This window comes from Thunnus albacares, chromosome 11 (assembly GCF_914725855.1).
Source record: "Thunnus albacares chromosome 11, fThuAlb1.1, whole genome shotgun sequence".
Lineage (NCBI taxonomy): Eukaryota > Metazoa > Chordata > Actinopteri > Scombriformes > Scombridae > Thunnus > Thunnus albacares.
The window spans coordinates 34,591,661-34,606,398 of record NC_058116.1 but is presented as its reverse complement, the minus strand read 5'-3'; the positions used below and the strand labels follow the sequence as shown (position 1 = coordinate 34,606,398).

At 43.7% G+C, this 14,738-nt stretch overlaps 1 protein-coding gene and 1 long non-coding RNA gene across 6 annotated transcripts; one reads left to right on the top strand and one right to left on the bottom strand.

Moving 5' to 3' along the window:
• Window positions 1-43: 43 nt before the first annotated feature.
• LOC122992309 lies at window positions 44-1,951 on the bottom strand. 5 transcript variants are annotated; one of them, XR_006406013.1, is made up of 4 exons: window positions 1,867-1,951; window positions 848-1,110; window positions 686-748; window positions 44-550 (listed from the first exon to the last, which is right to left on the bottom strand). It is a non-coding gene; the product is annotated as an uncharacterized LOC122992309 (long non-coding RNA). The 5 variants fall into 5 exon arrangements; XR_006406014.1 differs by lacking the exon at window positions 1,867-1,951 and adding an exon at window positions 1,426-1,586; XR_006406015.1 differs by lacking the exon at window positions 1,867-1,951 and adding an exon at window positions 1,195-1,417.
• Window positions 1,952-12,894: 10,943 nt separating this feature from the next.
• On the top strand, window positions 12,895-13,899 carry LOC122991671 (extensin-like). Its single transcript, XM_044364868.1, has one exon. It carries the CDS (start codon window positions 12,895-12,897, stop codon window positions 13,897-13,899), a length of 1,005 nt encoding a protein of 334 aa, XP_044220803.1.
• The last annotated feature ends 839 nt before the right edge of the window (window positions 13,900-14,738 follow it).

The window sequence follows — 14,738 nt, the reverse complement described above, 5'->3', positions numbered from 1 at the left end:
CTTTTCATGTTTCTGTCTGTATTCAATGATTAAAGGAAAGCAAACCAGTAACGACTCCACATCGTTCAGTGTTTTTAGAGTTTAATATTCAATAAGAGACATTTCTACATTTATTCAGTCTTCACTTTAGATGTGATAAAATCTGAAATCTCTAAATTTTTAACTTTTCTGATGTAAATAAACTCAACTTCTGCAGTGAAAAAGAAGAATCAGACTTTATTTGTATGACGTCTTTTTTAAAGGTTATGCTTTTCCCAGAGCTTTCAACAGGTCTTCTTCAGTGGAAGTTCACTCAGTTATCCAGAAGTCTGTTTCCGTCAAACCAGCTAGATTATACAAATTAGACCCATGATGGGTTAAACGTGACGGCAGCATGAGTCGTCCTGTTGATGGAACTCAGATCCTCTCTCAGTAAAACATCGTTCAGAACGTAACAACATTAAATGATCAGAAAATAAAGTTTTATTTCTCTTCATCCCCCCCCAGAACACCACATTGACTCGCTGGTTCCTCTGGTCCAAAGACAGTTTAGTTCCTCAAAAGGTTCCTGCTGTGGAGAACATCTCACAATGTGCGATATTTGTATTATTAAATATCAATTTATATTATGAACAGGTGGATGTAAACACAGCTGGTTGAGTTTGACTGTCAGACAGGAGAGAAAAGTGTTTTCTGAACAACTTACCTTTATTTCTATTGACGTCAGATGTTGTTCTGACCAATCAGCAGTCTGCAGACATTCAGTTCACTGTGATAGAGAACAGATGAACAGAGATGTTGGAGCAGCTGACACCAGAGAATCAATCAATAAATGACTAAAAAACATTCATGATCAGCTTGTTGAAACCTTCATTATGTTGTTCTGAAGCAGACGAGGACGACACCTTCAGCTCTTCACGTCCTGCTGAAGGTTTGAATGTTCATGAAGAACAAGCTGAGATCATCTGATTCACGCTGCTTAATAAAACTCAGAAGATGATTTTTATTGGTTCCAGATTCTTCACGGAGTCGCAGCCGCAGATAAAAACTGTATAGTTGTGTGTTTGATGATCAGTCGTGCATACCTCGTCTCTCCTCGCTGATCACTGGGATGGTTTGAAGTTGTGTAACCTGCAGCCGTGATGAAACATGAAGTCACATGTGTGTAGTATGTAAATATAGAACCGCTTCATTTAAACTGCTTTCTGTCCTCACATCTGGAACTTTTCTCTCCGACTGAAACACTTTCCTCTCACAGAAGGTCAAAGACTTTTCAAATGTGATTCATTAACAGCACGGGTGCCAATAATTTATCAAAAAACGGAATATTTTCATATCAGAAATGGGCAAACGCGTATGAAATGATGCTGCTTAAGAAAAAGAAAAGCGGCATTGATAAGAGTGATTTATATTCAGTTTTGAAAATACTTTTTAAATGAATCTCACACGAGTCAGTCGACAGTCAGATAAGAGTTTTTCATTCTCTGAGCGGCTCTTCACTGATTCGTCAGGCAGAATAAACTGAATCAATTTACAGCAGCATGAATGAAGCTCATTGTTCTGCTCCGGATGGATTCGAAACACTAAATAAGAACATTAACGTCTGTCTGTCGCTCACATTATGTTTCTGAAACAAACTGCAGCAGCGTCTGAAGCTCAGACGGAGGAGCAGAGTCAGACTGGATCTGGATCAGACCAGGTCTCATCAGGTAGATAAACACAGTTTGAACTGAAATTAGCTTCATATACACGACTGAACTGCAACATAAAGCTGCTGAATCATTTCCTCTCAACATATAATGTTCATTAAATGTTAATTAACGTGTTTGACAAGTTGCAGAAATGTTGATACTGAACATATGAGTGAAATGTTCAGAGACGACGTACCTGGATGTTGTTAATACCCAAGAAAAGTTGATGGTGGACCGTCGACTGTATATAAAGTTTTATTAGGGATGAGCAGAGAGCCCAGTATTTATATTTGTATTCGAATAAAAGTGGAAAGAGGATTAAAAATCCTGTTTTTCTGTTGAAATCCTGTTATCTTATGAAGTTGGTCCCCACACCGGGTCTCTAACCGGAGTCTCTCCAGATCAGAGACGACTGCGCTGACTACAGACCTCTACCTGTTTATACACCTATAACACACAGACAGCACAGCCTGGAACATGTAGAAGAACTTCAAAGGTGATTCTTGCTTTGCACTTTTTATTTATTGCCTGTTTTTTAACTTTGTGGACAGAAGAAGAGGAACAGGTGATGGAGTCCGTTGGCAACACTTTGCTTGTGTCAGTTTTATCTCTGGGGGACCCCCCCCCCCCCCCCCCCCGACACATAACTTTAAACTTCATATAAAACCCACTATTTGTGCTTTGTATTTGGGCACACCTCTAATATTTATATACAGTCAATGATCCCGACAGATTGGAAACCACAGTGACGAAAAGTGACATCACTTCCTGTTTCCACCAGAGAGTGAAGTTCATCTCATCCAGCTGTGAGTGTGACTACAGGCAGACAGTGAGAGGGAGGCTCCAGTCTCACTAATAAAGAAGATCATATCTGAGTGTGTGATGTGTCTTCCTGTCGGACTGACCTGCAGCTTCAGATAACACGATAACAGCCGAGGTAAGAAGGAGCCGCGGGAGGAACAATAGTCAGTTGTGTTGAAGTTAAACAGCGTCAGCGCCAACACAAACTGACGGCGGTCTGAATACAATCAGAGCTGAACAGCAGCCCGACAGGAACAAACAGAGCCGTTACTGTCTGTGAAACCTGCACTCACACGTTCACAACACTAACATTCACATATACTCGACTCATCCGGCCGTGGAAGCACATCACCGCCAAGAAAACAATCAGAGTCACAAGCAGAAATACTTTATCCATCGCTGCTACAGCAGCTCCCAACACAGAGGAAGAAATATGTAGAAATACAGTCTGTTTTGATCTGGAAGTGTCCTGATGAGGCAGGTTGGGGCTGAGATTGACAGGAAGTTGATGTGTAAGAGTTCACTAGTCCATTACATCATCCAGCGCTTCAACGCTCACCGTGGCGCCGCCGTGAAGGACTGAAGATGTGGTGTGATGTCAAGCAGCAGGTGTGTTGAGTCTTCAGGAATCCAAACATTTGTGTATCTGCCTGAAAAGCACAATGACACAGGAAGCAGGTCACATGATCAGCGTCCAGCGCGGCTCCCAGCCTCCTCGCGCTGCTTCCTGTCGGGGTTTTATTGCTGCTGTTGGAGTCTGACGTGTTTCTCAGCAGCAGTGAACCTGTTTGTCATGATGATCAATAAAATAATACATTTCTTTGTATTTTATATGTTTGTCATTGTTACAGGAAAAAGGAACAAACTCTGTCTTTAAATATATTTATCATGATGACAACAAAGTCTGTGTCTCTTCATTAAATCGGTCTCCTGATTGTGACGACGGCTTCGTCTGATTGTTTTGCTGCTGTGTTGAACTTCCCTCCATGTTGACGCGTCCAGCAACAAACTACGTCTCCTCGTCTTCATCAGCGGTGCCTTCAGGGACGTCAGACGTGTCCGTGTTACACCAGCGACAGACACTAAATATCATCCTGCTACATACGAGGGGAAAGTAGTTTCATGATGTGAGTCGGTATAACGTGGGAGCAGAGAGACGATGCCGGTGATGGTCGTCAAGGAGACAGACTGAAAACTCCTCGTGGCAACAAACCTCACGGTGCCTACGGTGGTTCACGCCGGTAAAACTGACAGTTTATTATATCTGAATACAGAACAGTGACTGTGAGCACGCAACATAACTGACTCCAGCTGTTTGTTTTATGATGCTACGATATATCCAGACACACACCGTCAGTTGAGTCAGTCAGTCTGATTGGACGAGATGCGTGCAATGCATTCTGGTTATTCTGGTTATATACTTGCTCTTTAACCACACGTTTGTGTAGACAAATAGTTCCTGGAGGATTCCACTAGAACTAAAGTTTAAAGGTCCAGTTAGAGAACATTTCTTGAAGAGGATCATAATGTTTAAGTGTTAAGTGTGATATATAAATATATATATATACATATATATATATTTATATATATATATTTCACTAGTTGTATCAACATCTGCATGTAATCAATACCTGACATTCAAATGAATTCACGTAACATAGAACTGAACATATATGTATGACTGCTGATATGTTTAATAATAATAATAATAATCTCATCTACTAAAGAAAATACCGTAAAGACTAGAAAAGCTGCGCCAGTTAAAATAGAAGCGTCAGGTTCGGATCTGGACCCGGACCCGGACCCAGACCGCCAGTTAGTGAGCTCTGCACTAGAGGAACGTCAGAGAACTAAAGATAGAAATAAAACTTCCAGATCTGCATGATGTAAACAATAAACACGTCGCTGTGTTGTTCATCCTGAGATCAGAAGAAGTTTCCATGACAGACGGGATGAAATCAAACACATCGAGCAGCAGCAACGACTCGTTGACCTCTGACCCCGTCACACCGCCCCCTGCTGTTGCATCTTGCAGACGTGTTTCTCATAATTACTCATAATAACTTGTGTATTCTCGTACTATTATAGGTTGATGAGATGTTGATCCCGTGACGTCAGCGTCATGTTAACAGTAACATACTATCTGCAGTTTATTACACACATGAATGATATTCCATTAAGAAGTGGCTGCACAGCACTAACACACTGTTTTTATTCAACTTGCTGATTTTAAAAAGTGTTTTTCTGGTCAGACGTGTAAGAAGACGAAGCAGAGAGCATTTAAACAGGTTTTGTTTCTATGGAGGAGTGAAAACTGATCATTATCTTCTCTGTGTGACGACTTCACTGCAGCACTTCTCCTGTTGATGAACAACAAACACTCAGCTCATCAATTACAGGTTGCCAGAGCGAGCGTGAATGTGGTGATTTCACCCAGCGGGACGCCTGCAGGACGCTCGGACAGCCTGTCATTACACCTTCAGACGCAGCGCCGGGTGAAAGAGACGCCGGCTGTGATTTCCTCTCAGCGTCCCGACAGCCGTCACTCTTCTTCTGTTCGCTGACAAACACTTTGCTCTTCTTCATGTGTCTGAAGGAAACGGCGAGACACGACCCGGGACTGGAGTGGACCAGTTCCACATTATATTCAGACCGATCAGGTCTAATGATCTTCTTCTTCTTATATATTATCTTATTCAGGAACAGTTCTGAATGAATACTGATGGAGACGCGTCTGATCGTCTCCTAAATTCAACGCTGCAACTTTTAGACTTTTTTCTGTCTCATTCTGAAAGAATTCAGAAACTCAGAAGATGAATTCACAGTTTAAATTTCTAAATGTTCTCAGTAAGAATTTGGTCTTTGAACTTTTGTGAAAAGAACTGAGAAGAATCTGTGAAGAATATTAAATCAGAAACTGAACCTTCCTGCAATTTAACATGAATGAATAGAAGCAGAACAGCTGTTTATTAGTTTTCCAGCAAACCAAATAACACAGCTAGCACACAGCTAGCACACAGCTAGCACACAGCTAGCACACAGCTAACAGTTAGCTATCTCCTGCAGCTAACAGTTATCTATCTGCTGCAGCTAACGGTTAGCTATCTCCTGCAGCTAACAGTTAGCTATCTCCTGCAGCTAACGGTTAGCTATCTGCTAAAGCTAACGGTTAGCTATCTCCTGCAGCTAACAGTTAGCTATCTGCTGCAGCTAACGGTTAGCTATCTCCTGCAGCTAACGGTTAGCTATCTGCTGCAGCTAACGGTTAGCTATCTCCTGCAGCTAACGGTTAGCTATCTCCTGCAGCTAACGGTTAGCTATCTGCTGCAGCTAACGGTTAGCTATCTGCTGTAGCTAACGGTTAGCTATCTCCTGCAGCTAACGGTTAGCTATCTGCTGCAGCTAACGGTTAGCTATCTCCTGCAGCTAACGGTTAGCTATCTGCTGCAGCTAACGGTTAGCTATCTCCTGCAGCTAACGGTTAGCTATCGGCTGCAGCTAACGGTTAGCTATCGGCTGCAGCTAACGGTTAGCTATCTCCTGCAGCTAACGGTTAGCTATCTCCTGCAGCTAACGGTTAGCTATCTGCTGCAGCTAACGGTTAGCTATCTGCTGCAGCTAACGGTTAGCTATCAGCTGCAGCTAACGGTTAGCTATCTGCTGCAGCTAACAGTTAGCTATCTGCTGCAGCTAACGGTTAGCTATCTTCTGCAGCTAACGGTTAGCTATCTGCTGCAGCTAACGGTTAGCTATCTGCTGCAGCTAACGGTTAGCTATCTGCTGCAGCTAACGGTTAGCTATCTCCTGCAGCTAACGGTTAGCTATCTGCTAAAGCTAACGGTTAGCTATCTTCTGCAGCTAACAGTTAGCTATCTTCTGCAGCTAACGGTTAGCTATCTGCTGCAGCTAACGGTTAGCTATCTGCTGCAGCTAACGGTTATCTATCTGCTGCAGCTAACGGTTATCTATCGGCTGCAGCTAACGGTTAGCTATCGGCTGCAGCTAACGGTTAGCTATCTGTTGCAGCTAACGGTTAGCTATCTGCTGCAGCTAACGGTTAGCTATCTGCTGCAGCTAACGGTTATCTATCTGCTGCAGCTAACGGTTAGCTATCGGCTGCAGCTAACGGTTAGCTATCTCCTGCAGCTAACGGTTAGCTATCTGCTGCAGCTAACGGTTAGCTATCTTCTGCAGCTAACGGCTAGCTATGCTGTTTGTTGGCAAACAATCTGCACAACAAACACAACAACACTACAAACACTAGAGACACGTGTATATTTCTTGTCTTTGCTTCGGTCCAACTCTCTCTGATCTGCTGCTGCTTTTTTTTTTTAGAATTATTTTAATTGACAGATTTTACAGACAGACAATAAACTACACAAATGTCAGATCCTGAAATTTAAACACACTCACGTTACGTTGAGGAGTTTCTGCCCTCCGCAGCAGCGATGCTCCATTAAGTGTGTGCTTTGGGGGCATTTTGTAAGTAAATTTGGGGAATAATGAGTTATGTTTTATATCTAAACATCATAATAAATCCTGTCTGAGGCTGAGACGAGTTCATCTGATCACACATCAAGGACACAAAACATAAGACAGATCATCTACATGTGACTGTAAACAACACAAAGCAAAAAACAATCTGTATATGAACACAAATAAGGTCAAACTCAGTCTGTTCACGTTGACATTTGAAGTGTCTCCATGCAGCCGGCCGCTGCAGCTCGGGGGACAATAATAAGCTGTTTGGATGTGAACGAGGAGACTTAAAGTCTCTGAGCGTCCAGACGGAGACGACTTCCTGTCAGGAGTCCTGAAAATAATAAAAACTCTTGACCAGAGTGTGAGAATGAGTCCCAGAATAAATCCAACAACGTTTAATTTACATTCATCACAGACTGAACAACATGTATGTCACATGACCTTTAACCTGTTCATGTTTATTCTGTCAGACGATGTCGTGATCATAATAATGAAGAAGAACATGGTGAATTAAAACTCGTGTTAGTGACGTCAGAGAGCAGGAGGAGCTGTGTTATAGAGCTGTCAATCATCTGACTTAATGACATGAAGTGAAGGTCAGAACAGACCTGAGACATGAAATCTGAAGTGGAAGATATGAATATAAAAGATATAAATGTTAGTTTGTGTAAAAACATTCAAACTGAATCAGAGTGAGACGTCTCAGCCGTGTTTACTATCTTTGTGTCCAGCCTGACAGGAGACCAGCTTTTAACTGATTATCCTTCATGTGTCCGGAGCCGCAGAAGAAGAAGACAATGAGGATCAGACCGAGTCCTCCGGTGACCTTCGCCGAAAGCGTCGACCAATCAGAGTCCAGAGACGCCGTCTGACAAACAAACAGTTTATCTGTAAACAACCAAACACACTTCAGTCCTCCGAGTGTTCAAATGTCACAGCTGAGCTCCTTTATCCACTGCTCCTCCAGACCAGAGGAGGAGAGGAGGAGAGGAGGAGAGAGAGGAGAGAGGAGGAGAGAGAGGAGGAGAGAGAGGAGGAGAGAGGAGGAGAGAGACAAGAGAGGAGGAGAGAGGAGGAGAGGAGGAGAGAGGAGAGAGGAGGAGAGAGGAGGAGAGAGGAGAGGAGGAGAGAGGAGAGGAGGAGAGAGGAGGAGAGAGGAGGAGAGAGGAGAGGAGGAGAGAGGAGGAGAGAGGAGGAGAGAGGAGAGAGGAGGAGAGAGGAGAGGAGGAGAGAGGAGGAGAGAGGAGAGAGGAGGAGAGAACAGGAGAGGAGAGGAGAGAGGAGGAGAGGAGAGAGGAGGAGAGGAGAGAGGAGGAGAGGAGGAGGAGAGGAGAGAGGAGGAGAGAGGAGGAGAGGAGGAGGAGAGGAGAGAGGAGGAGAGAGGAGGAGAGGAGGAGAGAGGAGGAGAGGAGAGGAGAGAGGAGGAGAGAGGAGAGGAGAGGAGAGGAGAGGAGGAGAGAGGAGGAGGAGAGAGGAGGAGAGAGGAGGAGAGAGAGGAGAGATGAGGAGAGAGAGGAGAGATGAGAGGAGAGGAGAGGAGAGAGGAGGAGAGAACAGGAGAGGAGGAGAGGAGAGAGGAGGAGAGGAGGAGAGAGGAGAGATGAGAGGAGAGGAGGAGAGGAGAGGAGAGAGGAGGAGAGGAGGAGAGAGGAGAGATGAGAGGAGAGGAGGAGAGGAGAGGAGAGAGGAGGAGAGGAGGAGAGGAGAGGAGGAGAGAGGAGAGGAGAGAGGAGAGGGGAGGAGAGGAGAGGAGAGGAGAGGAGAGGAGAGAGGAGAGGAGAGAGGAGAGGGGAGGAGAGGAGAGGAGAGAGGAGGAGAGGAGAGAGGAGGAGAGGAGGAGAGATGAGGAGAGAGAGGAGAGATGAGAGGAGAGGAGAGGAGAGAGGAGGAGAGGAGGAGAGATGAGGAGAGAGAGGAGAGATGAGAGGAGAGGAGAGGAGAGAGGAGGAGAGGAGAGAGGAGGAGAGGAGAGAGGAGGAGAGGAGGAGAGATGAGGAGAGAGGAGAGAGAGAGGAGGAGAGGAGAGAGGAGAAGAGAGGAGGAGGAGAAGAGAGGAGGAGGAGAAGAGAGGAGGAGAGGAGGAGGAGAAGAGAGGAGGAGGAGAGAGGAGGAGAGAGGAGGAGAGAGAGGAGAGATGAGGAGAGAGAGGAGAGATGAGAGGAGAGGAGAGGAGAGAGGAGGAGGAGAGAGAGGAGAGAGAGGAGAGGAGAGGAGAGGACAGGAGAAGAGGAGAAGAGAGGAGAGGAGGAGGAGAGGAGAGGAGAGAGGAGGAGAGGAGGAGAGGAGAGGAGGAGAGGAGGAGAGGAGGAGAGAGGAGGAGAGGAGAGAGGAGGAGAGAACAGGAGAGGAGAGGAGAGGAGAGAGGAGGAGAGGAGGAGAGGAGAGGAGGAGAGAGGAGGAGAGGAGGAGAGAGGAGGAGAGGAGGAGAGAGGAGGAGAGAGGAGGAGAGGAGAGAGGAGGAGAGAACAGGAGAGGAGAGGAGAGGAGAGAGGAGGAGAGGAGGAGAGGAGAGAGGAGGAGAGAGGAGAGAGGAGGAGAGGAGAGAGGAGGAGAGAGGAGGAGAGAGAGGAGGAGAGGAGAAGAGAGGAGAGAGGAGGAGAGAGAGGAGGAGAGGAGAGAGGAGGAGAGAGGAGGAGAGGAGGACAGAGGAGAGAGGAGGAGAGAGAGGAGAGATGAGAGGAGAGGAGGAGAGGAGGAGAGAGAGGAGAGATGAGAGGAGAGGAGGAGAGGAGGAGAGAGAGGAGAGATGAGAGGAGGAGAGAACAGGAGAGGAGGAGGAGGAGAGAGGAGGAGAGAGGAGGAGAGGAGAGAGGAGGAGAGAGGAGGGTTAGAAAATACTGAGTGAAGTTTAGAAAGAATGAACACAGACATCAGTCAGTATCTTCATCCTGTCCTCCTCCTCCTCCTCCTCCTCTGCTGCCAGTAGCTTTAAGTTTACAAGAATTTGCCAAATTTTAATAAATGTTACAAACTAAGTTAAACACAAACACCAACGAATAGAACAGAGGAGAGAAGCTAGTGCAACTATAAATGACGCAGTGTAGTTTCACTGTGTCTCCACAGACAGCAGAGCAGCATCAGAGCCCAATACACAAATCTGACTGTAGTTATGCATGTAAAACGGAAGAAAATAGACTTGACAGGGCTATGAAATAAATCTGATGATAAAATTTGTGAAAATGTGAATGTCGGACTAAACTGGCACTATAAACAAACACACACAAACGCCTCCCAAGAACACCTCAACCCCCCCACTCAAAAATATTGTAGCATATTGTTAACATGCTCGTTATCTAACATATTGTTAGCATGCTAGTTATGCTAACATATTGTTAGCATGCTAGTTATCCTAACATATTGTTAGCATGCTAGTTATCATAACATATTGTTAGCATGCTAGTTATGCTAACATATTGTTAGCATGCTAGTTATCGTAACATATTGTTAGCATGCTGGTCATCCTAACATATTGTTAGCATGCTAGTTATGCTAACATATTGTTAGCATGCTAGTTATCGTAACATATTGTTAGCATGCTGGTCATCCTAACATATTGTTGGCATGCTGGTCATCCTAACATATTGTTAGCATGCTAGTTATGCTAACATATTGTTAGCATGCTAGTTATCCTAACATATTGTTAGCATGCTAGTTATGCTAACATATTGTAAGCATGCTAGTTATGCTAACATATTGTTAGCATGCTAGTTATGCTAACATATTGTAAGCATGCTAGTTATCCTAACATATTGTTAGCATGCTAGTTATCCTGACATATTGTTAGCATGCTAGTTATGCTAACATATTGTAAGCATGCTAGTTATCCTAACATATTGTTGGCATGCTGGTCATCCTAACATATTGTTAGCATGCTAGTTATGCTAACATATTGTTAGCATGCTAGTTATCCTAACATATTGTTAGCATGCTAGTTATCGTAACATATTGTTAGCATGCTAGTTATCGTAACATATTGTTAGCATGCTAGTTATCCTAACATATTGTTAGCATGCTAGTTATCGTAACATATTGTTAGCATGCTAGTTATCCTAACATATTGTTAGCATGCTAGTTATGCTAACATATTGTTAGCATGCTAGTTATCCTAACATATTGTTAGCATGCTAGTTATCGTAACATATTGTTAGCATGCTAGTTATGCTAACATATTGTTAGCATGCTAGTTATGCTAACATATTGTAAGCATGCTAGTTATCCTAACATATTGTTAGCATGCTAGTTATCCTGACGTATTGTTAGCATGCTAGTTATGCTAACATATTGTAAGCATGCTAGTTATCCTAACATATTGTTGGCATGCTGGTCATCCTAACATATTGTTAGCATGCTAGTTATCCCGACATATTGTTAGCATGCTAATTATCCTGACATATTGTTAGCATGTTAGTTATCCTAAGATATTGTTAGCAGGGTAGTCATCCTAGCATATTGACAGCATGCTTGTTATCCTAACATATTATTAACATGCTAGTTAGCCTGACATGGTGTTAGCATGCTATTTATGTGGCTATGATGTGGTTTGTTGCTTCTAAGATGAGGTAGTTGAGGCTGATTGATTGACTCTTGCTTGGTGGGTTGAGCAACATGCAGCCATTGATAGCAACATGCTAGTTAGCCTGACATGGTGTTAGCTAGTTGAAGGTGATTAGCATGCTGTTCGCTGAAAACATGAATGTAAAGTTATTTCTCAAAGTGTGAAGTGCTTCATGTTCAGTGTTGCAGAGCTTTGAACAGTTTTAGTTCTGTCAATACTTCAGGTTGATTTCAATAGTTTCCAGAGCATCATTGATCCTCATGATACTGAGCTGAACGTTTCTCTTGTCGCTGTTTTAATCAAAGGAAAGTTTACTTCAGTGAAGTTACAGATTTTTGTGTTTTATATTTGGTCCTCATCTCTTCTCCTACAGACACATCTGAGTCTCCAGATGATGTGGTAGGAAGCGGTGAAACTCCAATAAATAAATTTCCACTTTTAAAACGTTGGAAAAGGAAGGAGCTGTCAGATGAAAGCAGAGCTGTAGAGCCAGGTAGCAATTAAAGCGAGGACGGACCGTGTGAAGGAACGCTTAGTTTAATTAACCCTGCTCACATGTGTGGGAGGAGGTGAGCAGCAGGGTTAGATCTGGTGGTTAAATGTTGAGTGAAACCACAGAGCTGGAGGTGAAGGAGGCTGCTGCTCTCTGTTCTCACACACTGATAACAACACCAAGGACGCCTGTTTTGTCTGAAAGTTGGATTGTACACATTTTCACCACACACATACAAAGGTTACTCTGCTCTCAACAGCAGTTTGAATAGTCATATGGAACATATAACTATATGGCAGTTTGACTTACAGGCCACATTTTGTTATGTTGCAGCTTGATACTAAAATCGTTTAAATTCATTCTTTCTCTCATCAATCTACACTCAATACCCAATAATGACAAAGCAAAAACAAAATTTTATAATTTTTTGCAAATGTATTTAAAAGGAAAAACTGAAATATCACACTGACAGAAGTATTCAGACTCTTTGCTATGACACATTTCTCTAGATCATCTCTGAGATGTTTCTACACCTTGATTGGAGTCCACTGGTGGTAAATTCAATTCAAGTCTCACAGCTGACAATGAATAATAGAGCAAAAACCAAACCATGAGGTGGAAGGGCCTCAGAGACAGACATCCTGCTGCATTGAAGGTTCCTGAGAGCTCAGCGGCCTCCATAATTCTGAGATGTAAGAAGTTTGGAACAACCAGGACTCTTCCTGGAGAGGTGACCAAGAAGCTGATGGTCACTCTGGCAGAGATCCAGAGATCCTGTGTGGAGATGAGAGAAACTTCCAGAAGGAAAACCGTCACAGAGTGTCCAGACAGAAGCTTCTCAGTGAAAGACACAGTAAAGCACCTGGAAGATCCTCTGGTCTGATGACACCAAGATGAACCGTTTGGTCTCAATTTTAAGTGTCATACTGGAGGAAACCAGGCAGAGCTCATCACCTGCCCAGTACCATCCCAATATCACCCCAATACCATCCCAGTACCATCCCAATACCATCCCAATATCACCCCAATACCATCCCAGTACCATCCCAATATCACCCCAATACCATCCCAGTACCATCCCAATATCACCCCAATACCACCCCAGTACCATCCCAATATCACCCCAATATCACCCCAATACCATCCCAGTACCATCCCAATATCACCCCAATACCATCCCAGTACCATCCCAATATCACCCCAGTACCATCCCAATACCATCCCAATATCACCCCAATACCATCCCAGTACCATCCCAATATCACCCCAATACCATCCCAGTACCATCCCAATATCACCCCAATACCATCCCAATACCATCCCAATACCATCCCAATATCACCCCAATACCATCCCAGTACCATCCCAATATCACCCCAATACCATCCCAGTACCATCCCAATATCACCCCAATACCATCCCAGTACCATCCCAATATCACCCCAGTACCATCCCAATACCATCCCAGTACCATCCCAATATCACCCCAATACCATCCCAATACCATCCCAATATCACCCCAGTACCATCCCAATACCATCCCAGTACCATCCCAATATCACCCCAATACCATCCCAATACCATCCCAGTACCATCCCAATATCACCCCAATACCATCCCAGTACCATCCCAATATCACCCCAGTACCATCCCAGTACCATCCCAATATCACCCCAGTACCATCCCAGTACCATCCCAGTACCATCCCAGTACCATCCCAATATCACCCCAGTACCATCCCAGTACCATCCCAATATCACCCCAGTACCATCCCAGTACCATCCCAATATCACCCCAGTACCATCCCAGTACCATCCCAGTACCATCCCAGTACCATCCCAATATCACCCCAGTACCATCCCATCCCAATTGTAAACTATTTATCAACTCTTTACTGAGTGATTATTGATATATTATATTGATTATAAACTATTAACTCTTTACTGAGTGATTATTGATATATTATATTGATTATAAACTATTGATTAACTCTTTACTGAGTGATTATTGATATATTATATTGATTATAAACTATTGATTAACTCTTTACTGAGTGATTATTGATATATTATATTGATTATAAACTAGCAGTCAGGAAGCAGCAGCAGGTTTACATGATGCAGTTTGTTTCTTCCTGTCAGGTTTTACTGACTCTGTATCTGCTGTACGTTAATGTAAAAGTCAACGATGATGCACAGATTACCTCTACAGACCCCCCCCCCCCCCATCATCATCATCATCATCAGCGGCCTGTCAGATAACAATGTACTAATCCATACTGACCATCTGAACAGTTATCAGCTCTAAATATTTCCCACATAATCTGACCCTTTTATCAGATTAGCACAGATCCTCTCTCACTTTTGGTTTTTGCACGACACTGATTCTTTGCGACCGGTCAGACACTTCACCCCCCCCCCCCCCCCCCCCCCCCAACCCCCCCTCAGGTTAATGGCCATCATGGACAAAATAAAACACAAACAGCTCAATCTTCCTGCTGGTTTTATGGATTTGCGAGCTCATTCCTTTAAGCAGAACATAACAGTTTATATTAAATCCGTTGCACATGCAGGTAGAGATCAGCTGAAAACATGCACATCACTGCAGAAAGCTGCAGATTATCAACAACTAGTCTGATAATCTGCAGCAGGTACACAAATCTGAACACTACTGCTTATGGAGGCCCATTAATGTCAAAAAAACAAACAAACAAACAAACAACCACCAGTGAAGGTAG

Coding starts and splice junctions, on each gene's coding strand:
- LOC122991671 (XM_044364868.1), top strand. CDS start 12,895: ATGAACCGTTTGGTCTCAATTTTAAGTGTCATACTGGAGGAAACCAGG.